The following is a 24,633-nucleotide window of genomic DNA, read 5'->3' as shown; positions in this document are numbered from 1 at the left end:
TTTTATATCAGTTGTGTATTATTCATCCCTCTCACACACAACTATTATTTTCACATAAACCTTACTATCTTTATATATTTATTTTACATATTTATAGTTATAAGATAGATTCAATTCTATACCTTACAAAAACAGTCCCCATATTTCTATTCAGGTTTACTAAATAACATTTTGATGGCTTCACTATAATATATTTCGTGGCACATTGGTAACTATGTAGCTGAAATAAATAAGGTATATCACAAAATATTACAAATAATAATAAAATATATGACATACTTTACTGTCAACTCAATATTGCCCATTTCTTCTCATAGAATGCTTTCACTGATTTTTGCCAAAATCATGTATTGGTAGTCAACCTGTGGCTGCAATTCAACCATGGTTTGAGTGGTATCCTAACTATGAGTATTATTCTAAAAGGAATATGGGTTGGTACTTTTATTTATGATAGTGAGTAAGAATAAAATAACTTTTTGCTGAAACAGATAATAGTTTTGAAATCCTGAAAGAAAATTCTCTCAATTATTTGGCTATTCACAATGTGATGGCTATAGACACAATATGTTTATGTTTAATCTCTATTAATGTTTTCTCCATCATTTTCTTAAATCTACACAATCAGTAAAAAGTAAATCAACCCCTAATTTGGAGCACTTGCTAATTTTGGAGGTGTAAATGCTTCTGTGATGGAAAAAGCTGCCAAGTGATGTTACTAAATGCAAAGTTTGGAACAATTTAAAGGAAAAGTGGATAGACACAGAGATGGAAAGAAAGGCAGATGCTACCTGGTGAACAGCTTTGTAAGCAAATGCTACCTTCTTTAATATATTAGAGAAATGTCATTAGCCAAAAACATTTATTTTTCATATACAATAAATATCTTTTAAAATGTGCATGACAAAAGAAGCAAATGATTATTACTGGAATGGTGTGATCCTTTGATTCTTAAGATGTCTCATGATGAATGAGACAACCTGAATTACTAAGGTAAAGACTACTTTTGGTCTGAATATTAATTCCTCTGTCACTTTTGGCCATCCTCAGACACATTTGCTTGTTTATCACCTCCTCACATGTTTCTAGATATTCATGCATTCTGTGCCATTTTTTACTTAAAGGAAGAGCAGTTACTCAGTCCGTTGATCTATTGTGCTGATCAAATAGGAAAACAATTAGTACTGAACTGTCTAATGAAATGTTTAAACTTTTTCTAATATATCTTCCTTTAACTTTTTCTAGTACACTGTTAATCTATTCACAAATGCCTAACATAACTGTTTTGTCTTATCTCCTTTTTCTTCAAATTATCCAGAATATTACAAGAAGCTCTTCAAAGATTCTTCAGAGCAAAGTCTTTCATCTCTGAGCACTGTGATAAATTTAAATACTCTTGTCTCTGAGTGAACCCATAGAGAACTTCCCTGTATAGATCTATAACACCTTATTTTCTGATTGGAGAATTACCTGGTTAGTAATGTCATGATAACAGCTGATAGCTAAACATTAAAAATTATTTCCATGTCTTGGAAAACAGCCCTTAAAAATAGTTTTACCAATTTAGTTGCAGTCTATGCTATACAATGATGTATCAGGCATAGTTTTTACTTTCCCCAACCCTAGGCTAAGGAACACTTAAGGTCCCTGGATAACTTGTCTTTGTTTTTTGTTATGTGTTTTGTTTTGTTTTGCTTTAGTTTTTAATGACCTATATCAAGTCCCAGTCCACCATCATACAATTGGTTGTGATACGAGCCAAGTGAGAACTGAGCTGGTTTAGCACAAAGCCAACCCCAGGACTCACCAGGAGGAAATATAAATGCCCATGTATGCTGCACTGTTAATGGCTGGAGGAAAAGGATGTGGCAAAAGAGAAGTATTAGAAGTATAGCAGCCTCTGTTCAGTAAGGCTGATGGGAGACCCAACTTAGTTTCCAGGCTAAATTAGAGAATGAGAAGCAAAATGTGATGCAATGTGGTATCTAGGTAAGATAATCGCAGCTTCAGCCATTCAGAGAGGGAGAATCAAGGTAAGAGAAAAAATAACTCCAAGCAAGTATTCCGCCGATGGTGATTCAGACCCATTATCTTCAAATACAAAGGACAACATTATTATCCTTTGTGATTTACAGTAGTTAAATTCAATGTGAGATAGACCTAATTTTTAACACCTTTGAAAAATACTGTTATGTTGTTGTACTGTTGTTGTTTATAGAGGAAAAAGCACTGCAAAGTAACAAGCTTACACAGAGGACTATTTCAGACTGGAAATGGGGCTGATTACCCATAGATGAAAAACAGAAAAAAATCTAGACCTTACTATAATGTTTGGAGAGGATTCTTCCAACAATGTGTGTGTGTGTGTGTGTGTGTGTGTGTGTGTGTAAAGATAGATGAAAAATCACCTAATATTGATTTCAGTTCTTCATGACCATAATTATATGTATTTTTTATAACCATAAACATGCTAAAATACCATCAGATATGTAGTCATTTAGGTAATTGCTTATATTTGCTACTTTAGAACTTAGTTGTTCACCTAATATTATTGATGGTTGCAGCCATGTCTTAAGTTTCTTCACAGGAGATCCCTTAAAGCTGTAAATTCTAACACTTCTTATTTAGGCCTTTGAAAACTAAATATCTAAAACAAAGGTCTAGAAACAGAAGCAAATTATTTTATATACCTTCTACTTACCATTAAAATTCTATTGAGCAAAAGAGCTCCCACCAGAAAGGCAGTATTCCAAAAACTAATTTATCATTTTTTATTCATTAATATTAAATCTTGTGAGACCTGTGAAGAACTGACACAAAAGTTTTAAATCTGCAAATAACTTTCTAGATAATTTCTGTAATGCATCTGTGGTAGGATTAGGAACAGTTGTGAGTAAAAAAACTCAAAATAATGACTTACACAAAACAGTTTATTTCTCTCACATAGGAAGCCTGCAGTAATAGGCAACCCAGAATTTGAATGGCATCATAATATCAAGGACATTGCCTCCTTGTGTGATTTCGTTCCATTTCGTAGCATCCCTTCCCAAGTTATTTTGTGGTCCCGGTATTCCTTCCAGTTCAAAGCACTATATCCATACTTCAGGCTGTAGAAACAATAGCAGGAAGGTCTCACCCCTTTCTTTTATTAGTATTCCTCAAATCTGTGGGGGGTTTTTATAGCCTTTGACCAATATCCTCCTATTTGCCCCATCTCCACGGCCTTGGTAACCACTGTTCTCTCTCTGATTTTATGTATTTGACTTTTTAAAGTTCTACCTATAAGTAAGATCATGCCATTGTTTTTCCTGTCTAGCTTATTTCACTTAGCACAATATTCTTTGTCAATGACAGCTGAATTCTCTGCCAAAAATTCTGGTTCTTTTGTTACAGGAAAATAATACAATGGCTATTGAGGGACAACTAGTGGTCTTTACTGCAACTTATCTCATTGTGACCCAAATATCCAAGCAGGCCCTTCTTCTTACATACAGAACATAGCCATTTGTATTAAAGGTAGAAGACCGGTGCTCCATCAGATGCTGGATCTAGCTGAGGTTCAGGATGTCTGGGTAATGCACAGTCTTTGTCAGCTGGAATTTAACACACTGTGGTCAGCTGATGTCAAGATAAAAAGAAATGTTTTCTGCCACCCACAAGCCTGATATACTATGATGGAATATAAACCAGCACACTATACTATCACTTTCACTCTGAGAAGGGGAGAAAGGAAAACCCACAGCAGTCACTTCTCCACAGCAATGATCAGATTCTGCCAATTTGGAGAATCAAGATTCTCCTCTTTGGCAGTATTGTATGTTCTTTAGAGAGATCACAAGGCAGCTACTTATTCTGTGACCTGGAAAGAAGTCCCAGGTACATTGTTCTCTGTGGCTCTTGTCTTTTTCCCCTTGGAAATTCCTTCTTGAACGCTAGGCTCCGTAACTACATCTGAAGAAAGTATTGGAGGCTGAACACCCTGTGTGGCCTACTGATGTAGACTGGGGAAACAGAACCCTCCATAAGGTTAACAACAAAAATCATAGACCAGGCCTGCTGTTTCTTTGACAAAACAGTTTGCACAAAAAAACTAGGCTTCCAGTCCAGTTGATTTTATTTGTTAGCAACCTTAGGAAAATAATTTTGGTAGAAAGAGTTTTGAATACTGATGGCTTCAATCTTTGACCACCACTTTTGTTCTCTCTCAGTCAAACAGAGGCTACATTAAGGAGATCTGAACTGGTGGACTTGGTTGGAAAGGCAATATAGTCTTGTCTGTGTCCTCAAAGCTTAGAGACTTGCCGTGACAGAGCATTAGCCTCTTTCATGTTGAGGTTGAGGCTTTGGAGCTACTTCCCTACTGTTTTAATTCAAGACAGAAGCAATTAGGTGTTTCAATGCTGTAAGATAAAAGTTACCAGACTTTCCATCAACTTAGATTGGAGGGTACAGGTAGCTCCTCCTTTAGCAGAGGTGTATTTATTCCCATCTCCAAAGAGCATGTAGCACTATACTAAGTTCATGACTCTAAAAGTGGCAAAATGCAGGCAATACACATTAGCCTTCTTAATTTTCCTATTGTTCTCTCTTTCTTGAAAATCACATTTGTGGATTTAGTCTCAGAAGAGTTTTGTATTATATATTGAACAAATAGTTCTTCTTCTAAAAATGTCTGCATTCCACAAAACCTCAAATGAGTAGGGACCTAAAAATCATCAAGATTACACTGAGACAGAGATAATCAAAACAATGCATGTATTTTGAGTTCAATGAAAAATTAATTATCTTCACCAAATAAAACACCATGTGTACATAGAACATATGCACATCTGATAATGAAGTATTAGGGTGGGTAAAGAAAATAACTTTATGGGTTTTTCTTCTCAAGTCTTGTCTCTAAACAAGAATATATATTTATTGATATCATTAATATTCAAAGAAACATGCTGATATTTACAGGGAAGAACAATTCTTACAACGTGGACCCTGTCCTTATAGAACTAACCATCTATAAACTCTCATCAACTACTCCTTCCTTCTCCCTGCTCCCCTTATTTACACATGCAGAAGTCACTCCAGAGAGGAACAGTAATAAGTATTTTTTAGCATGACTAGTTGCTGGTAGAAAGTAGATAAAAAATCAGTTCTCCTAGCACTTTGCTTTTTGCAACTGTGCTAAAAATGTCTAAATAAATCTGTGTCAATAACTGTGAAGTGTCTGAAATTTGTGAAGTGTCTGAGATTTTAACCTACTTATAAACTAACGTTAGCTTGCCACATTTTCATGGGTGCTGGCAGAAAACCTAAGAATCCTGGGTCAGAGATGTAAGACTTCATTACTCATAGCAAAAACAACTGCCAGAGAGTCAGCACGTTTGCATCCATTCCCTGAGCTCCAGATTCCCACCAGGGCAATATGAATGGCTTAAGTGGATGCTTGCACGTGCCATGGGATCTGTTAAAGAGGAAGCTGAGAATGGGAACCCAGTGTTTCATAGCAGCCTCTAAGCCTGCTCAGAGGGACGCATTACCTCATCCCACAAGAAATGGCCTTAATAAAGAGTATTTACTCTTTATTGAGTCCTTAAATTTTTTTCATTCCCCCCCAAAAAATGTAGCAGAAATACCCACAAAGGAGTGTCTCCCAATAACTTACAAAGATAGATAAAAACAGTGGATGTATCCTCTAAAGTGGCGCTTCTAAAATTGTATTATGTCTACAAATATCCTGAGGGTCTTGGTTAAGTGCAAACTGATTCAGTGATTCTGGAGCAGAGGCTGAGGCTCTGAATTTCTTCAAGTTCCCAGGGATGCTAATACTGTGCATTCAAGGACCACACTTCATGAAATAGCAGGCCTCTAGGAGAGTGGTTTATTTAAGCCACCATATTCTAAATTCTGGACCCCTATTGTGAAAGTGCAGAGTGTCTAGTCCACTGCTTAGGACTTAGAAGATTGGCACTGAAATATATGAGACCACATGTAACTCCAGGGAGAAAATATGTTCCCAGCCCAGGGCAAATAACATTTGAACCTGAAATCAGTCAAAGGGAGAAATAAAGAGGGAGAAACCCATTTATTTCTTAGAAGCAGTCATCCATTTCTGCTCACCCATGATCATCACAATCCGGCTACAAAAAGGGCCCCACCAAACCTCCCCAGTTCAGATACGCCATCTACCCATCCCACCTTGTAATCGCCTACTGATATGGAGATGGACTATTTCTCTCCCACCCCTTGGAAACACCTACTGATATAGAGATGCACTAAGGCCAGGCAAGAGATTCTGGAAATATTGCAATTTTACCCACAGCCCTCCCCTCCAGAAATCTTGCCTCACAATCTGTTCACTCCCCGTCTTCTGCAATAGCCCCTGTGCAAGAAAACTGGAGTACTGTAACCAGACTAACAACATACAATAACAGCAGCAATAAAATCATGATAATTGTCAAGTCAGAAGATTCAGTTAGGTTCAAGGTCCTGTGCAGATTAAGTAAATCCATAGCTCACCCATCCCACAGGCACCAGTAGCTGAACAGGTAGGGAGTTCAGAGCAATCATGTCATGGCAGCTGCAGCCAGGGGGCAGGTCAAGGCTACAGGGGCTATAGTAGAAAATAAATTTAAGGGCGATAAGATACATCTTTTAATGACACCAGCGTAGACAAGTCTTGTCCATCAGGTTGGCTGCATGCAAGAGAGTGATCCTGTGATAGGTCAGTGGCAGGAATGGAATCTCATCCTGGCCTAGTATAACAGACTTCCACCCTGCTCTGGTGGAAGTTATAGATGGGTCAATATATACAGCTACAAGAGGTACATGCCCTGACTATAAAGATAAAATAAAACTTCCCTGTAGGATGCTCTTACTTCCCAGATGTTTTGTGTACATTACCATGATCACTGGGGGCCATTCTGCTGCTACTCCAGTAACACACAGGAGGCCAGCTTCCAGGCCTTTTCCCCAAGATGCCAGAAGAGTCAGCCATTGCTGGTCCATGTGTTGAAATACCTAGGGCCATGTCTACTCAACAGAGTCTCCAGGGTTTAACACAGTTGGGGCTGGCAGCAGGATATTGCTCTGCTGGCCATATCCTGGCTTCAGTAACTCCTGTTTGGTTGGAAGATACAGTTGTATAGGAGAGGCAGCAATGTGTGTTAGCATGCCTACAGGGCTCAAAGCTCCTTTTCAGGGCTTCTCATTCAAATGCTGTAACATGGTCCATAAGTTAACTGACCAGCCCTGTAGACTATTGGTGTCTGATATCAGGCCAGATTTCAACAAATCATTGTAGCCCTATTATCATGCCTGCCCCAGTAGGGTTATATGGTACATGAAACTTCCACTTTATTCCTAATTGCTGCACCCATTCTTGTAATGCATGTCCAGTAAAGTGGGTGCCTTTATTGCTGTCAATCATTGTGGCTGGCCATAGGCTGCAGAGATGCTCTAGGCCCCTCTTGGTGGTTTGCTGATCTGCATGAGGTGCAGGAAAAGCAACCAACAGGCCAGTAGCTGTGTCCACACAAGTCATGGCGTACTGATACACTTCTGATATGGGCAGAGATCCACTGTAGTCTGCCACCTGACAAGGGGTATTAGCCCTTTTACTATTGTCCCATGTCACTGAAGGATTCAGTGTAAGTCCCGCTTAGAAACAGAAGGGACTCCTTCTGGGTTCTGCTGACTTCTTCAAAGGTCAACAACAAGCCCTAACAACAGGCTACAGCCCACATTGTCTTTTGCCCCACATGCAACAAACGCTGATTTGGCCCTTGGGCTACATCAGAGGCAGGCTTCCCTTCTAGCCAATGCACCTGGGCCAATGTGTCTGCTTCATCATTCCCTGGGGATGCCAAAGGCAAATGGCCAGTCACATAATATACTGTAACTATGTTAGTCTGACCAGAGGCCCATAGGTCTTGGCACAACTCTTGCCCCCAAAGTGGGTTGTAACCAGTCATCCAGTTGTCATGGTACCATGTCAGTAGCCACAGGGTCAAGCCCTGATAGACAGCCCAGCTGTCAGTGCAGACATCTATAGGGGAGGGCTCCTGGGTGATCACAAGCCATACTGCCTGCAACTCAGCCCACTGGCTGCTCTTCCCCTCCCTGTGCTCCATCCATACTGTCTCAGTCTTAGGATGGAAAGCCACAGCCTTCCACTTCACGGACTGCCCATGATGGGAGCTGTCTGTGTACCAAGCATCTTCAGGTATATTGGCTTTTCCCTCCTGATAAAGACTCTCAGCTACCAATGGCTCAAAAGCAAGTTCTTCCTGCTTTCCACTGATGTATGTCACTGGTCCCTAAAAGCTTTGAAGTTATCCACTTAAGGGGCTAGTAGAGAGGGTGCTATGCTGCTGTAGATATGCACCCCATTTGGCCACGCCACTCTGTGGCCTTTAGGTCCAGTCTCGCACACACCCCATGATGGGATAAGTGGTTATTACCTTGGTCGTAGCTGTTCCAATGATGGGCTCTGTAGCCAGCAAGGCATGGTACACAACAGCCAGTTGCTTCTCTATCAAGGTGTATCAGACTTCTGTTCCTTTCCGTAGTTGTGACCAGAATCCAATAGGTTGGCAGGTCTGTTCAAGCTGCTGCCAAAGACCCCATCCATAACCATCCTCAGTTGCATGAACATCTAGCTCACAGGGCCTTGATGAGTCCCTTACACTCAAGGCCTGCACAGCCTTGACTGCTCACTTAGCAGCAGTAAAAGCAGCTGCACATGTTTCATCCCACTCCCACCTATGCCCCTTTCTTACCAACCAGTATAAGGGATTCAGAATTTGTGCCAAGTGTGGAATAAACACTCTCCAGTAGCCAAAAAGACCCAAAACTCTTGTAATACTGCCACAGTGGTAGTTGTACAGAAAGCCTGGACCTTGTCTATTTCTGCTTCTAGGATAACTTTAGTTTTACCCAACCAGACAACCCCAAAGAATTTTACTGACAAACCAGGTCCCTGAACCTTGGTGCTGTTCACAGCCCATCCTTTCTCCTTTAGATGTTGCAGCAGTCTAGGAACTGCCCCTTCTAAATCTGCAAGAGAATCAGACATGAGCATGATATCATCAATGTAGTGATATAGCTGTACCATTTGAGGTTTCTTCCATGTGGCCAAGTCCTGGGCTACAAGTCCATGACAAATGGTGGGACTGTGGAGGTATCCCTGTGGAAGGACAGTGAATGTCCACTGCCAGCCTTCCCATGTGAAGGCAAACTTTTCCTGACTTTCCTGTGCTATGTCAATAGAGAAGAAAGCATTAGCAAGGTCCACAACATAATGATACATCCCTAGTTCATAAGTGAGGGTGTCCATAAGGGCTACTATAGAGGGGACAGCAGCATGCAAAGGGGATGTGACTTTATTCAATTCCCTGTAGTCCATGGTCATACCCCAGGGCTTTTTTACTGGCCACACTGGGGAATTTAAATGACTGTGAGTGGGCTTTATGATGTCCACCTTCTCCAGCTTATGTAGAGTTTCTCCAATTTTCATGTGCCTCCAAAGCAATTTATACTGCTTAGTATTTGTTACTCACCGAGGTAGAGGCAGAGCTACAGGTGGGTGCTTAGCATGTCCCCTCAGAACTGCCTTTACCACACATACTCTCAGTCTGAACTCACCTGCAGTGGTCTGTAACCACAGGCCCTGCAGGATATCTACCCCTAAAATATATTCAGGGATGGGAGAAATGTACACAGAATACTCCTTTGGGGGTAAATGCCCTATGACCAATGGGATTTGGCCTTTCCTTACTCTAACTGCCTTACCCCCATAGCCATCTATCACAACAGGGGTCCCAGGAAAACACTTGGGATTGCCATAAGTCAAAGAACATTCAGCTCCTGTGTCTACCAGCACCAAGCCACATTGTAAATTTACAAGGGACCAATGAATTGCCAATTCTGCATATGGCCTCCAGTCCCCACCATGTCCCCCAAGGTGGGGGCCTTGACTCCCCCTCGGACAAACTGCAATGCCCAGTTGTCCTCCTGTGGGCATAAGGGTCCAGGCAGAGTCTAAGTACTGTCCCCCAGGAAGTCCTGCAGGGATACAGACTAGACATGGGGCTTTGCCTCCAGATTCCATGTCTTGGACCTCAGTGGCTAAAGCTGCTGCTCTGGCTTTAATTGGTTCCACAGTTCTAACAAGATCCTATTGGACTGCCCATCAAGTTTTTCTTTCACTATCCTGGCCTTTATCAAATCAACCCACATCTGGGTGTTTGAGACCTTCATGGAGCCCTTTGCATCTCTCCTTTCGGTCGTAGCCTGTACTTCCTTCCGTGTGCTTATTGTTTCAACCTCCCCCAAACCTGCTAAAGTATGAGTAGCCTCACTTATGGGTTGCCCTATGGGGGGGGGGCAAGAATAGTCACTATGGCATGTAAGGAGTGTGACTTTGTTCAATTCCCTGTAGTCCATGGTCATATGTCAGGAGCTATCTGGCTTTCTCACTGGCCACACAGGGGAATTAAAAGGACTATGAGTGGGCTTTATGCTGCCCACCTTCTCCAATTCATATAGAGTTTCTCCAATTTCCTTGTGCTCCCAGGCAATTTACACTGCTTAGTACATAAGAGAGATGGAGGAGCTGCATGGAGCACCAGATTTCTCATTCCTACAGTGAACAGCTCCTCATCAGGGCCCTGGGAGTTCAAATTATAGTTGATATTTTTCATTTCTGTAACACCTGCTGGGCTCTGCATGTTTTCCAGCTAGTGGGTAAGTATGTAAATCACCCTGATTCAGCCAAGCTGCCCTGGTGGCTGTCAGCCAGTCCAGAAGTGCCCAATTCCCTGAGGTGTGATGGGCAGCTTGCAACTGCTGCCGGAGGGAAGGGTGAGTTGTCAGGAAAGCCAGTCTACCCATTTCAGAACATGACATAACAGTGTTTTCCACTCCCATACCCCAAAGACACAAAAGCCATGTAGGCAGAGGTTCTGACAGCTTCTGCTGAAACCAGTTGCTCATGTGCACCAGCTCATCCTAGGTATAGGGGCGGAGCATGGAGCGCTCCACAACCTGGGGAGAGGGCGGCTTCTCCCCTTGAGGAACCCACAGTTGCATTTTTATTTTCTTAATTACAACCTGGCTGGCCTCTACTATGGGATGAGCTGGTGCCTTGGGCAGTGGCCTCCGCAACAGATCAGCCCTTAGCCCCACTCCTTCATCCTCTCACGACACGTCCTCTCCCATCTCCAGAGCTGAAGGCACCGCTCTTTCCTCCCCCTCCCCCATGGCCTCCTGCAGTGCGGCTTCTCCTGCTGCCTCCTCCCTCACTGCTAATGTATCTTCCAAGAGTGCAACTTTCCTTCTAAATAACTGTCTCTTTCTTAAGGGCATCCCATAGGTCATTGCCCAGCTCTTCTAGGTGATGCTGAAGGGTCTCTCTCTCCTGCTGAAATGTGTTTCTCTCCTTAATAACTCTTTCCACTATCTCAAGAAATAAACATCCCACAATCCTGGCTGCTACACAGCCACTCAGGGCTTCTAATCAATCTTCTATCTCTTCTATCTCACAGAGGGCTAATTCCACAGCTTCCCATGTCTCCACCCTTCCCCAATTCTGGATGAGGGCCCACCCATGCAGGAGGTGCTTTACCCTAGACCAACTCCCCACTAGGTGCTCTCCAAGTGGAAGCCCCACAGATAAGAGGCTCCCAAGTAAAGCTGCACCCTCTACCACTGCAGTCACTGGAGGCTCCCCACCATCCACAGGGGGGTTTCTGGGTACCCCCTCACCATCCCTAGGGGCAGCCGGCCCAAGCATCATACCCATGAAGACAGATTTTGGGTTCAGAGGTCCTGCCAACTACTGCCAGGTATAACTCCGGGGGAGAAATATGTTCCCAGCCCAGGGCATGTACCTTTGAATCTGAAATCAGTCAAAGGCAGAAATAAAGTGGGAGAAATCCATTTATTGCTCACAAGCAGTCGTCCACTTCTGCTCACCGTTTCTCTCATGACTTGGTTGTAAAAAGGGGTCCCACCAATTTTTCCAGTCCAGATATGCCCTCTCTCCTGCCCCCCTTATAATTACCTACTGATATGGCGATGGACTAATTCTCTCCACCCCTTGGGAACACCTATTGATACAGAGATGCACTAAGGCTAGGGAAGAATTTCTGGAAATATTGCAATTTTACCCACCACAATATCTTTTCTGATGAGAGCCCCCAACAGTAATTTATTAATTTCCAACAAGAGACTGACTTGGATTATAATGTTCATATTGGCATGATCAGCTCATTCTGTTCCTAAAATGAAGCTATATGAGAAGCCCCTCCTAATCAGAAGTCATTTTATTAATTCTTCTTGAGAAATTACTGTCTGAGAACAGAAAATACTTGAAGTCTGTAGTATCAACCATTCTCTGACTGTATCCAGAACAGCACTGAATGCCAAATTACAATCAGCAGGTTGCTTGGTGGGTATAGAATCAGAACAGGGGGAGATAAATTAATTAAACATTAAATGGCAGTAGTCTAAAATCAACATTGCTTCATTCATCTCACAGAAAATGACAGCTTTACCAGTGGGACAAAATATGCATAAAGTTTGATAATTCTGGCTCCCTTTTCTCTGAGTGGTACATTTATCACATCTTCTCTAAGTCTGTCCTCCATCCCGATTTACCTCTATGACCTCCCTTTGCATGAAGCTGACCAAATCCTAGATCTCTGCTTCCTTCCCCACAGGAGTTACATATCCTTTGTTTAGATATGCTAATATATTCAATCAGGTTTCTGTCAAGTTCTGTTTGCTATATCATCATTTTTGTCTTTAAAAGGTAATTGTAAATATATCTATCTGTTGCTTTCTTAATTTTCCTCATATTCAGTTATTCAGGTGAGATGGGGCATAGCCCATCAACAGCAATTCAGTTAAAACCCAGCCAATTATTGCTTTGCTTATTTCCTCAGCTGATTATTTGGGTACCCTATAAAAATAAAATAAAATATTCTTAAGTAAAAATTTTTAAATGAGCTTTTCTTTCTTCTTGAAAATTCTTTTAGGAAAGTTGACATTGAAAGTCACATGTATGAATTATCCTCCCACTCTTCAAACCACATCAAATATTGCACAATATTCCTATTAATTTAGATGACTAATCCAATCAGAGCCTTCATATACTTAACAAATTTATCTGAAACCTAATATGAAAAGGTTTCAATCTTATACATATGTACATACGTAAATATATACATGAAAACTACCTCTACACACAATTAAAACAATGTTCCATTGGAAATCATTGTTTCACTAGCCCGTTTAAAAATTGAAATATCCTTTCTCTTCAAAAAGAGTGTTCCCTCATGCATTCATTCATCTTTTCTTTACTGATTATGGACTCTGAAATACAATGGCTATAAGGAAGACATAGCCCAATGTTCAAGAAATATATAATGTGTGGTATATATAAACATGTTATCAGACAAATGTGATACTCAAGAGTCAGGCTTGACTTTCTAAAGAAATTGATAGCTAATCTGAAACCTTAAGAATAAAGGAATGTTAACCAGGTGAAAAGAAGAAGCTAGAAATCTTAACAGTATGTATAAAGTCCCAAGGCAAGAGAAACTGTTTCTCAGATAGGGTCGCAAATGTAGGTTTAACTCATAACATACTTACAGTGGGATCATAGATTGAGATAAAGGGAAGGGAAAAGATTTAGTTGTTGAATTAAAAGCCTAAAAGCTAGAAGAGTCATTTTATACAACCTCTAATATTTTGGTTGGGAAAACTGAGGCCCAATAACTAGTCCAACGTTTCCCTGAGAGTTAGTGGTAGAGCCCGAACCAGAGGCCATATCACCTCATTCTTCTTATAAACACTGCCGCAAAGATAGAATTAATTATACAATGGAATATGCCTACTTTATCAGGCATAATTTTACAATTGTATTCAGAGTTCTAACTTAAGATAACATGTATTCATTGTATGATGTGTTTGACTCAGAGACTTTAATTAGATATTCTTACGTGAGTACATATAAATGTGTATATCTTTATGTACATCGGTTAAGGAGAAGTTTCATAGCAAGTAAAAAATGTCTGCCAAATAGGGTCATAAACGTACTAGTGGTTTTGTTTCCCTCATGCAACTAAAAGTCTACAGATTGATAAATTGGTCCATCATGTTGACACCACTGTGTTAACAGGTACCAAGCATCTAACTCTTCAACCTCCCTTAGCATGTTCTTGGGTCATTTGCACAAGAGGGCAGATAGCATTCCAACATCACCACCACCATGGGAAAGCATATATGGGGTGGCTGCATCCGCCGTCCTCTGAGGAACTTTCCCAGATGCTCCATCCAGTGACTTCAACTAGTACTTCTTTGCCTGAAATGTGTCACCTAACCACTTTATTTGTAAGGAAGCCTAGAAAATATAGCTTGTTTTTTAGTTGGGCCCATTGCTGCCCCAAAGAATCAGCTCTTAAAGGCTAAATCAGAAACCTGGCCTTGGACTCAGAAGAGGTTGCTTCTTTTCCTGGCTTAGCCATTCCTTGATCTGTGACTTTGAGGAAGTCACTCCATGTCTGTGAAATTCATTTGCCTTGTTCATCAAATTGAGTGGGATTAAGTAAATATGTTTAGTTTTGAAAATTCCAACAAACCAAGTTTCTTCTGATTTATTTTTTTGTTGCTGACCTCTTTACCCAGAGGTTGGTCAGGAAGAAACAAAAAGTGAAAAGTAGGCTCAAGCCCCCAAGTGGGTATTGTGCCCCCTCCTGTGGAGAGACCTTCAGGCAAGAGGGAGTGACACAGAAACAAATAAAAACAGACTGGTCTGGCAAGATTGCTGGTTTGCCATGTATCTCCAGCCCTGGATGTCATTGGCTGGTGAACAGATAGCTGCAGAGGCCCTGACTAAATCTTTTAACCTTTCAAATTTCTATCAGGATGCTATAGAGCATGGATATCCCAAAGTCTGAGTGCCTTTCCCCCACCATAGCAGTTCTACCTGTTCATGTAATCATGAACTATCTGGGTCTCATTTTACTAGAGACAATTGTTTATTTCTAGATAGAGTTCTTTTTTACAGTCCTCTTAGGTGGCATGCAAAGATAAACTCATATTTTATTTCTTATATGTCTAGTTCAATAAGCTTCCTAATTGCAATCTCAAGCTACTTATATTCTTAACATACAACAATCCATATCTGTATTAATAAACCCACAGTGTTCTTAAACCACAAGCAAATGTCCCCACATGACTTCCTATGCTGGAGGGGAAGGCCTCCAGCAAATGAGATTCTCTATAAAAACGGCCTATCTTCCTCTGGACATTTCTTTTAGCTGCGGGCTCCTCCAGGGGTATTTGCTTTGCCAGTCATCTCAGGAGTTGAAAATTGCTTTTAAGATGATATTAGCAAACCAATCTAAATAGCTATCCTTTTTCAGGTGTTCACTGATTACTCCTCTTGTGGTCCCTCTGCAGAAGTAACAAACCAGAAGCTAAGATGCCATGTCTATTCCTTTACTAATGTCTAGCACAATGATATGTGCAGTCAGACATTTATTAACTAGTGTTCTTTCCATAGCAATGACTCCAACCTAGAGTAGGTTAATACACTTGCACACTTGCAAAATAAACTTGAACACAGAAAGATGTGTTTAAATGAACATGTACTCATGAGTCTGCTATTTAAAGCCTCTGGACCTCAAGCGTACATGCCTGGCCCCTATGCTGGAAATCAGTGCTTAAGCAAAAGTTGGCATTGATATAAAATGTCTGGCAATTAGCAGCACAAGATGCTTTGCTTTTCTCACTAATGAGAAAGCAGTCAGCATGCAGGGTACTGGTATCAGGCATATAAGCTCCTGTTCAAAATCCTGAAAATAAGTATGTGTTTTGAGCTTGTGCTCACCTCAGACAAAGACACCCTCTGAAACAGGAATGATGATGAGCAGAGCTTTGTGTTTCTGTTGTTTACTTGTCCTCTTCCCTAGGGGCAATTAGAATTTCCTAGAATCTCAGCATCCTGCTTTCTGCCTTTGTTTAGACTTGCATGTTGCAAGCCTAATGGACACTTTCAGTAGTTGTGATTAAGAATATGGAATGGAGATCAGCGAGGTCACAAATACTTAGTTGGCTTGTTAGAGTTTTAAACTCTAATGAACAACTTGAAATGGAGCTAAATGAAACCTATTTAAATCCAGAATTATCAGTGTTATGATATAAAAGAAGGACTTATGCCCAGAAATAATTTGAAAAATTAAGGCTCCACAATACTACCTAAACATGATATGAATTTTCAGTTTCCCCTGAAACTGTCAGAATTGTCTGTCACCCCTCCCCACCAGGCTTATACTGGATAAGTAAATTAGCAATATTGTGGGCAAGGCATATTAGTTTATGCCCTGACTTCTAAAAAATATATGTTCTAAAAGTGTCCTTTGAAGATACCAGCTTTGTGTATAATCATCTCACATTTCAGATTTTTTAAGGTTTTTATTGTTTTTATTACTATGTTTTATTGTTTTGTTAGTTTTGCCTGTCATAGTCAATTATTTTGTTGACATGAATCATGGCAAAACCAGTTTGGTCAATCATTCAGAAAACTATAATTTATTTTAAAAAATGGTAAATTCATGATGCTGACTCAGAATGTTTTTATGCTTAGGGAATTATGAGAATAGTCCTGTTGATTAAATGATGTGATTGTGTCTTTCCTCAACATGCTTTGTCATATAACTAAACACAATGTGACCCCTCCATCTTGAGTTTAAGAAAACTTCAGTTAAGTCTGCCCCCAAATCTATTCATGACTAAAAAGGAAACAATGATAAAATATTCTTGTTGGCTAAAATGTGTCCCACTTTCTAATATGAATTTTCTCATGGTATATAAGCTCTTCACTCTTTAATATATTAGTTTGTTAAATTCAAGGTTCAAAATGAAAAACTTTTACTTCTTGACACATCATCAGTTTAATTTGGCAGTTAGCTAACATAGCTAGAACCAAAGAAAAACATCAGTAAACTATATTTTTCCATGAATGTAAAACAAATAAAAACCACACGAGCACAACAATTTTAAAAACTTTGGACTAAGCTATCAGTTACAAACAAAATGTTTTATTAATTCTCTAGCATTTCAAATTGGTTAAAGCTTATAAACACTTTAAGCTAGTTTTCCTCTGCAGATTATGATGATTTGTTCTATAAAATTTAATCATTGTATCTTCATTCATTAATAGAAAGAGATGGCTAGAGTTATACAGTAATATTTTAGAATATTTTCCTTTAAAAAAATGATAAGTACCTCATTTAAACAAAGTTTTAATTACTATTATATATAAATTTACTGTAAAGCATAAAATAATTTGACCATTGAAAGTATGCATTTACAAATAAGAAATGTATTTATAATACAAAGATTTCATGTTATATCTTTTACTTGAAAGGTACATTTAACTACTGGGTAGTATAGTCATGTGTCACTTTCTGGTTTATAAATGTAGGCGTTCTTATTACTTGTAACACCATACAGAACTAGAATATTACACAGGTTAATGTACCAGAGCTAGTGGGAGAAAAGATATATTCAGACCCCCAGTGAGCTATATATAGTCTTAGGCAAGAAGGAATAAATCAAAGTTCTATGTGAGTGGCTGTGGCAGTGGCATACACATGTAGCTATGTGACTTGTTGAAGAAAAGAGCATGTATATAAAATCCAAGTCTATAATGTAACAAATCAGAAACAGCTTCTTGTTATAAAAGACATAAAAATTAAGCTGTTCCTTTTTAAAATCCCTTTAAAACATGGACTTCCCTTGGGAAACTCATATGTGTATCAACAGATTATGAAAATCAACAGTATACAATAGTTAAAATAATTCTATAACATCATTCTATGTCGACAGGTAGTAACTTCACTAGTTGGGGAGAGCATTTAATAATGTACTTAACTATCAAATAACTATGTTGTATGTGTGAAACCAATACAATATTGTATGTCAACTATACTTCAATAAAATATAATAGTAATTTAAAAGAAGATAGCAGTATTCAAATTACATTAAGTACTTAACACCTAATCTGGTCTCCAAAAGTATCTTTATAGGAACTTTCTTTCTAGTTGATTAGGAAACTGAGGCATTGATAGATTACATATGTAATCCAAAGTCACAGAAACAGGGGCAGTTATAAAGCTAGAAATTTGTTAAATTAGAAATTTGTAAAACTTAGTACTTGTTAACTATAGCCACCACCACAGGAAAAAGAATGACCCTATTGGTGAGCCACACATACACCAAAACTGCTCTGAGGGCCACCGAAACACAGTTCAAGTCACCAGCAGCTAATAGCTCAACTGGAAAAGAACTCCTCGATGACTTCACATATAATGATACTTTCTGTCTCCTTTTCCAGGGAGACTCACTGCAGCTCTCCCTTGAAGTAACCCAAATCCAAGCACCAGATATTTATTATCTCAACTCTACACTTAGTGAGGGTAAGAACCATGTATAACCCCAACAAAACTGGATTATCTGTTTTAAAAATAAATAAGCAAATGTGACTTTAAAAACCTTGAAACAGTAACCTAGATCATTACTGAAAATTTTCTTAAGAATGAGGGAGACTCACCAAATTATTCCAACAGCAATAACAAAAAATCTCTTTATTTCTCTCTGAAATACAAAAAATGTATCTTGATAAATGCACAAATATAGTTTTTCCTGTCACTCTTCCAACCTGAAGCTCTGTTGGCATGCTTTGTTTCTCCTTCCTTCCCTTCCTTTCAACTATTCTTTCCATCAGCAGATTATTATCAATTTTTCCTTCTTAGTTTCTTTCTTATGTGAATGTATTTATTTAAGATTCTAAAATTCATACATTACTCCAAACAACAGATACAAAATACAAAATTACCTTGTCCCCAAAAAATATTTTTGTATGTACACACACACACACACACATGCATATACATATGAAATATATATAATTCATGTAAATATATTTTATATACTACATATACATTTATACATACATATATATATATGCATATAATATATATATAAATATATTCTTATATTTTTATTTTAGGGTGTTTATTCAAAAAATATGTTTTTTATTTACCCCTGGAAAACCAGTTGTCATCCCAGGATTCATCATATAATGTCAATAAATCTCTGACTGACTAATAGTGAACAAATTACTTATTTTCTGAGTTTGCTTACTTGGAATTTATGGATTTCCTCTGGCTCCGTGGAAGCCTAGCCCTGCTCCTGGTCTCCCAGGTTTTCTACCTGGGTCTCCACACAGTCTCTCAGGTGTGAAAGAATACAGTCAGTGATACAAGGACTAGACATTTAGCAGAAATAATTCTTCCCTAAAACTCATCGTACTCTGAGGTCTTAGGGCTCTCGGAGGTAGAAAGCATATTCCCCATGAAGGAAGCCTGAAGAGGCCCCTAATTTGCCTACTTCATAAACAGGTTAATAAAATGTCTTCCCTAAAGCAATCAAAGAAATTAATAATCTAAGTGACAATAAACAAAAAATGCTTTTTCTACAGCTTTACAGTGTAATTGAATGGGTGGGATGGAAATGCTATCATTTACAAATCTTTGGACTTATGTATTGCATACACTGATATACTTTATTGTGAGCTGAATTGTAATGGAAAACAATTATAATACAAAATATAGAATGAGTAATACAGCAAACTGTGAATTTCTAGATGTCTTATGTAGAAATCAAGCATTAGTAGAACATTATGTAGAAATCAAGCAATAGTAGAACAATTGCACAGTTGACCTGGTTTATCCTTAGAATCAAGAAAGCAGAAAAGCGCTACCTATAAGCAATCATTACTAGAAAACCTAACTTCAGAAAAGCACAGACAATTAGATTAAAGTATAGGTAATAATAAATGCTTATCAATCCCTATGTCACTTCTGCCTTTTGCTGGAAATATTTTTTTTTAGAACAATCTTCCCTCAAGTCATTTCTCTAATCCTCAGCTACCACATTCATAGCAGAATCTACATAAAAAATACACATTTAAAACTGTACTGACCTCTGCAATACTTAATACATTTTATCTCAAGTAGATAGTCTTGTAATATGACAGAAATGGAGATTAGAAGGGGGGAAACACAACAAAAAGCAAAGACAGTAGTATTGATGGGATTGCATTTCTCTACATAAAATTAAGACATCTTTTTTTCTCTGTTTTAGTCTCAAATTGTCCTCAAGGAATCAGAAATCTTCTTCTAGAATCTTAATGCTTAATCCCTTGATTTCATACTTCACTGTATTCTCTACTTCTGCATCAGTATCAATTAAAAAGGTTTTAAGTGATAGCAAATTGATTAACTTACAATTAAAGTTTTAAATGTGATTAAAGAGAGAGAAATTGAGATGAGTGCTCCACCACGGATTTAGGATATTAGCAAGGGGCCATCACTAAACATTTCCTCAGCTCCGGGGTGTGATGTTCATGAATTCCTCCTCTCATAACATCAAATGTGAGAGACTGAGGTCACGGCCTCCAATGAGCTGACCAGATGGCCTGTCAGTATAGTGATGTGATGGTTTCCATGGGGTGAAAAGAGTTAAGAAGGGACATAAACATTTCTTGCTTTAACTAGAATTAGTCGTGTTGTGCAGTCTCTGAAAGAGCCTTAGGAAAGGATGTGGAATTCCCTCCTGCAGGCAGAACTGGGGATCAACTGGCTTATGCCTCCGTTGCAGGTATTTTGAGGTCAGGGCTGGCTCTCTGCTGGCAAGAATGCAACTCCAGGCTGGCTCCTGATCCCTCTAAAATTCTCCCATAACTGTTCTCCCCAGGGTCCACTCCTCAGATATTTCCTAAACCACTTCCTCTCCATTCCCCATGGCCATATCTTAACAACTCCCCCTGGTTTAAGGCCTAGGTAACACAGGCCATAGCTACAACATTCTCCCTTGTTTCTTCCTAATATGAGCAAATCCTTCCTCATTCTGGCTTCCGCCCATACTTCTTTGCATCCTGTCCTATGGAAGAGATACCCTAAAATTTTTTGAATTCATGAAATACAGCAAAAAAGAAAATTGAAACCAAATATTTGTTTCCTAATTCAAATGCATAAAATCACTGCATCCCACTAGAGTATATCTTTAGTTTTATTTCCCATGTCTTTCCCATAGCTGGCCCCTTCTTGTCTTGTTATGATTTAAAGCAGGGGGTCTGCAAATTGCTGTCCACATACCAAACTTAGCCAGTATCCATTTTTGGATGGCTGGTGAACCAAGAATAGCTTTTACCATTATAAATAATTGGAGAAGCCAACAGAATAATATTTTATGACATGGTGAAAATCAGTAAATTCAAACATCAATGTTGATAGATAAAATTTTGCTGGTACACAGCCTGGGCCACTTGCTTATGTATTATCTATGGCTGCTTGCAACCGGGGTTGAAAAATTGCTAAGGAGACTATTTGGCCTGCATAGCCAAAAGTATTTACTCCCTGGCCCTTTATAGACAGTTTGCTGACTCCTGTTTAAAAGCATAAGGTTAGAGAGGTCTGGGTTCAAATCCAGCTCTGTTACTTAAAAACATGTTACTTAATCTGGAGACTATAAAACCCATCTCACAAAAGTATTGTTTCTAAGAATAAATGAATGGATGCACAAAGACCACCATGGCAAATTACATGATGGAGAAGAATATTCAACAAATGCTTTTTTAAAAAGTTGGAGAATTGTATTCCTAGTCACTACCTTTGCTATGTCTCAGTTCCCTTACCTGTAAAATACACAAAATACTATAAAATATTTGGTCTTAACTTATTGATACATTTTTCTTATGACAAAGTAACATTAAAAAGTCAAATGCTTTGAAAAGTCAGAGGTACTATTAGAAATCCAGCCACCTCATATGTGCATTACTTTCCTAGGGCTATCAGGACAAATCAGCACAAAGTGAGTGGCTTAAAACAACAGAAACTTATTCTGTCACAGTTCTGGAGGCCAGAAGTCCAAAATCAAGGTGTGGCTGAGTTGGTTCCTTCCAGAGGTTCTGAGGAATAACCTGTTCTATGCCCCATTCCTGGCTTCCGGCGACTGCCAGCAATCCTGCCATCCCTTGGCTGGTGGCAGTGTAACTCCAGTCTCTGCCTGTCTTTGGTGGCCTTCTCTGTGTGCCAGACATTGTGTTACAGCATCTCATGTGTTTTTGTGATTTGACGTATTTGTGGACATAGATTGGCAGGAAGATAGTATCAAAATATGCCGAATTTAAAAAAAAGAAATTTAGAAGTCTGTTCAAGAGGACATTGCTACCCAAAGTGTTCCCAAGACCATCATCTTCTCCAGCCTAATTTGTGCCCTCACTGTCCCGAATGGCATTCTGTCTTTTTCACTATCTCAGACTTCTACTTCATCCATCATACTTATTTTTATTCCTTTCTTTCCCCTAAGCTTATGTGCTGTTTCTTTTTTTCTGTGTGCCTGTGTACCTGGTAAAGAAACTGAAGAGTCAGCTGGCACTCCGCGTGTTCCTGTCTGCATGCCAATACTTGTTGCTCTGTCCTATTTAGAGGGCCTGAGTTCTTGATGAGGAAATATGCTCTGCACAGAGACCAGTACAATGTTGGCAATCATAGAGAGAGATACTTATTTTCCCTGCTAAGTAAATAGCTTATTACTGCAAACCGCTAAGAACTGAGATGAAGTCTGTATACAAGAAATGACATGAATCGTAAAAGTCTTAGTCAGGCTTAAACTATTGTGTATATATACATAGAAGCATGCACAAGCACACAAACTCCAGCTGTTTATTTTTTTTCCTTTTCTTTTCTTCTGAATGTGCCATAATTCTCTAGTAACCCCAGCCAAGGATTAAGTCAACTAGGATCTCAGTGGGAATCTGATCCAACCCTCTTCTGGACAGAGTTCATAGAGAGGTTCAAAGCAGCGGAAACATGGCTTCCTCCCAGGAACCAGCAGGAAGAGTTTTCCTCACTACCGTTTTATTCTGCCTGGTTACTTCTCAATAAATGGGTCATTGACTGGTGTGAGGAGAGAATCTTAGTACTGGCTCTTCACCTGAAAATACCAGGCAAAATTTGTGTGCTTCCCTAATCATTTCTAATTGACAGGTACTCTTAGATTCCCTTTAGAGGTAGGGTGATATGAAGTAACAATGGATGACTGGCAGACTGTGAAACAGAAGCCCTGGGTTCTAACTACAGCTCTGCACTAGGAGAGCTTGGAAATTCATCTAAATCTTCAGGCATGGGATAAGATTATCTCTAAATCCTTGCTATCTCTGAGTCAATGGTGATGTGATCTGTGAGTTCCAGTTGTATCCTTATGAGACATAGCTACAGATAGTCCATCATATTCATATATCATTTGTTGCCTTGGTAATTTTATGAGAACTCTTGGTATCCACAATTGATAAAACATAGTTATTCATCAAAATTTCCCTTATTTCTTTGAACTACAAAAGAAAATTGTGATCTACAAAGGAAAAGTGTTTGTATTTTTGTTTTGTTTCATTTTAAGCACCTAGAGTGCATCTTTGTACTCATAAGCACTAGGGAAGGAGATAAGAGAAAACATATGAGTAGAGGAAGCACTGGGTCTTAAGTTGTTGAAAATCAAGATACTAAAGAAGGCAGAGCTTTTATTTTTCTCTGTTTTTCAGGGCAAAAAATAAAAATAAGAGAAGATTGCATAGTGGGGGAAATAAAATCTAGTGGATGCACTAGTACCATGTATACATCTTGCAGAATTTATGAGACCTGATTCTAATTTCTCTGATTCTTAAATTTTGGAATCCAAAGTTATGACTGTGTGGTGATGATTACATAACATGGTATACATATATTCCCCAGCAAGGAGCTAGTCATCTTCAAGCAGCATTTCTCAAATTTTAAAGTTCATGCATGTCACCTGGGAATCTTGTCAAAAGGCAGATGCTGAGTCAGGAGATCTGAGCTGGGCCTAAGATGCTGCATTGCTAACATGCTCCCAGGCAAGGCCCAGGCTTTTGAGTAGCAAGAAAAGAGGTATTTAATAAACATAAACTGCCTTTGCCCTTCATCTTTCTGCCTCCTAGCATACGTACATATTTACTTTGAAATAATAGATTGGGAAGGTGGTTTGGGGTTTGGAATTTTTTAGTATTGTGTTTTATTTTTCTGATTGGTATGTTTTTTTCTGTATCAAAGTCATCTATCACCTACAGTCGGGACAAAGGACACCAATAGTGTATCATTTTCAAGTCGTCTCATGTCAACCTGCTGGAACAAGTCCCCCAAACTTTCACTCAGCCCTGTGATTCTTCTTTTCAGCTCCTACTGCCATTTCTCCAGTACGAAAAATTATTGATTCAAGTTGTCACCCTCCTTTACGCAAGAAAGGCAATGTTCCCAGTAAAATTCTATTCCTTTGCTTGTTTCAAACTTCCCTCTGTTAAGAAAATATAAAAAATAAATATGAATCTCACTCTTACGGTCCTCCAAGCTCATGGTTTTATCATTTTCGATACTCTTCTATTTTCTGAGTGATAGCAAAAGGCCTAGCAACCAGTTGCTTGTCTTTCTAGTTCTTTCAGTAAATAATAGAAGATAATTTACTCTCTCTCTGTATGATTAGAGTGTATTTTAAGTTATC

At 39.1% G+C, this 24,633-nt stretch overlaps 1 protein-coding gene across 4 annotated transcripts in view; it reads left to right on the top strand.

Annotated features, from left to right (window-relative positions):
- NEGR1 (neuronal growth regulator 1) overlaps positions 1-24,633 on the top strand; it is a 923,904-nt gene that overhangs the window by 753,041 nt on the left and 146,230 nt on the right. The window contains exon 7 of one of the 4 annotated variants that reach the window (XM_073234126.1): positions 24,189-24,452. The exons of 2 other annotated variants lie outside the window; for them this stretch is intronic. In XM_073234126.1, the coding sequence (XP_073090227.1) occupies positions 24,189-24,298 (110 nt within the window). In that variant the 3' untranslated portion in view covers positions 24,299-24,452. Of the gene's footprint in view, positions 1-1,315; positions 2,382-24,188; positions 24,453-24,633 lie in introns of those variants that run through there. One more of the 4 variants, XM_073234127.1, reaches the window with a different exon arrangement.

This window comes from Manis javanica, chromosome 4 (assembly GCF_040802235.1).
Source record: "Manis javanica isolate MJ-LG chromosome 4, MJ_LKY, whole genome shotgun sequence".
In the NCBI taxonomy this organism is placed as follows: domain Eukaryota; kingdom Metazoa; phylum Chordata; class Mammalia; order Pholidota; family Manidae; genus Manis; species Manis javanica.
The sequence above is the reverse complement of the archived record's forward strand: the minus strand, read 5'-3'. Positions and strand labels throughout refer to the sequence as shown.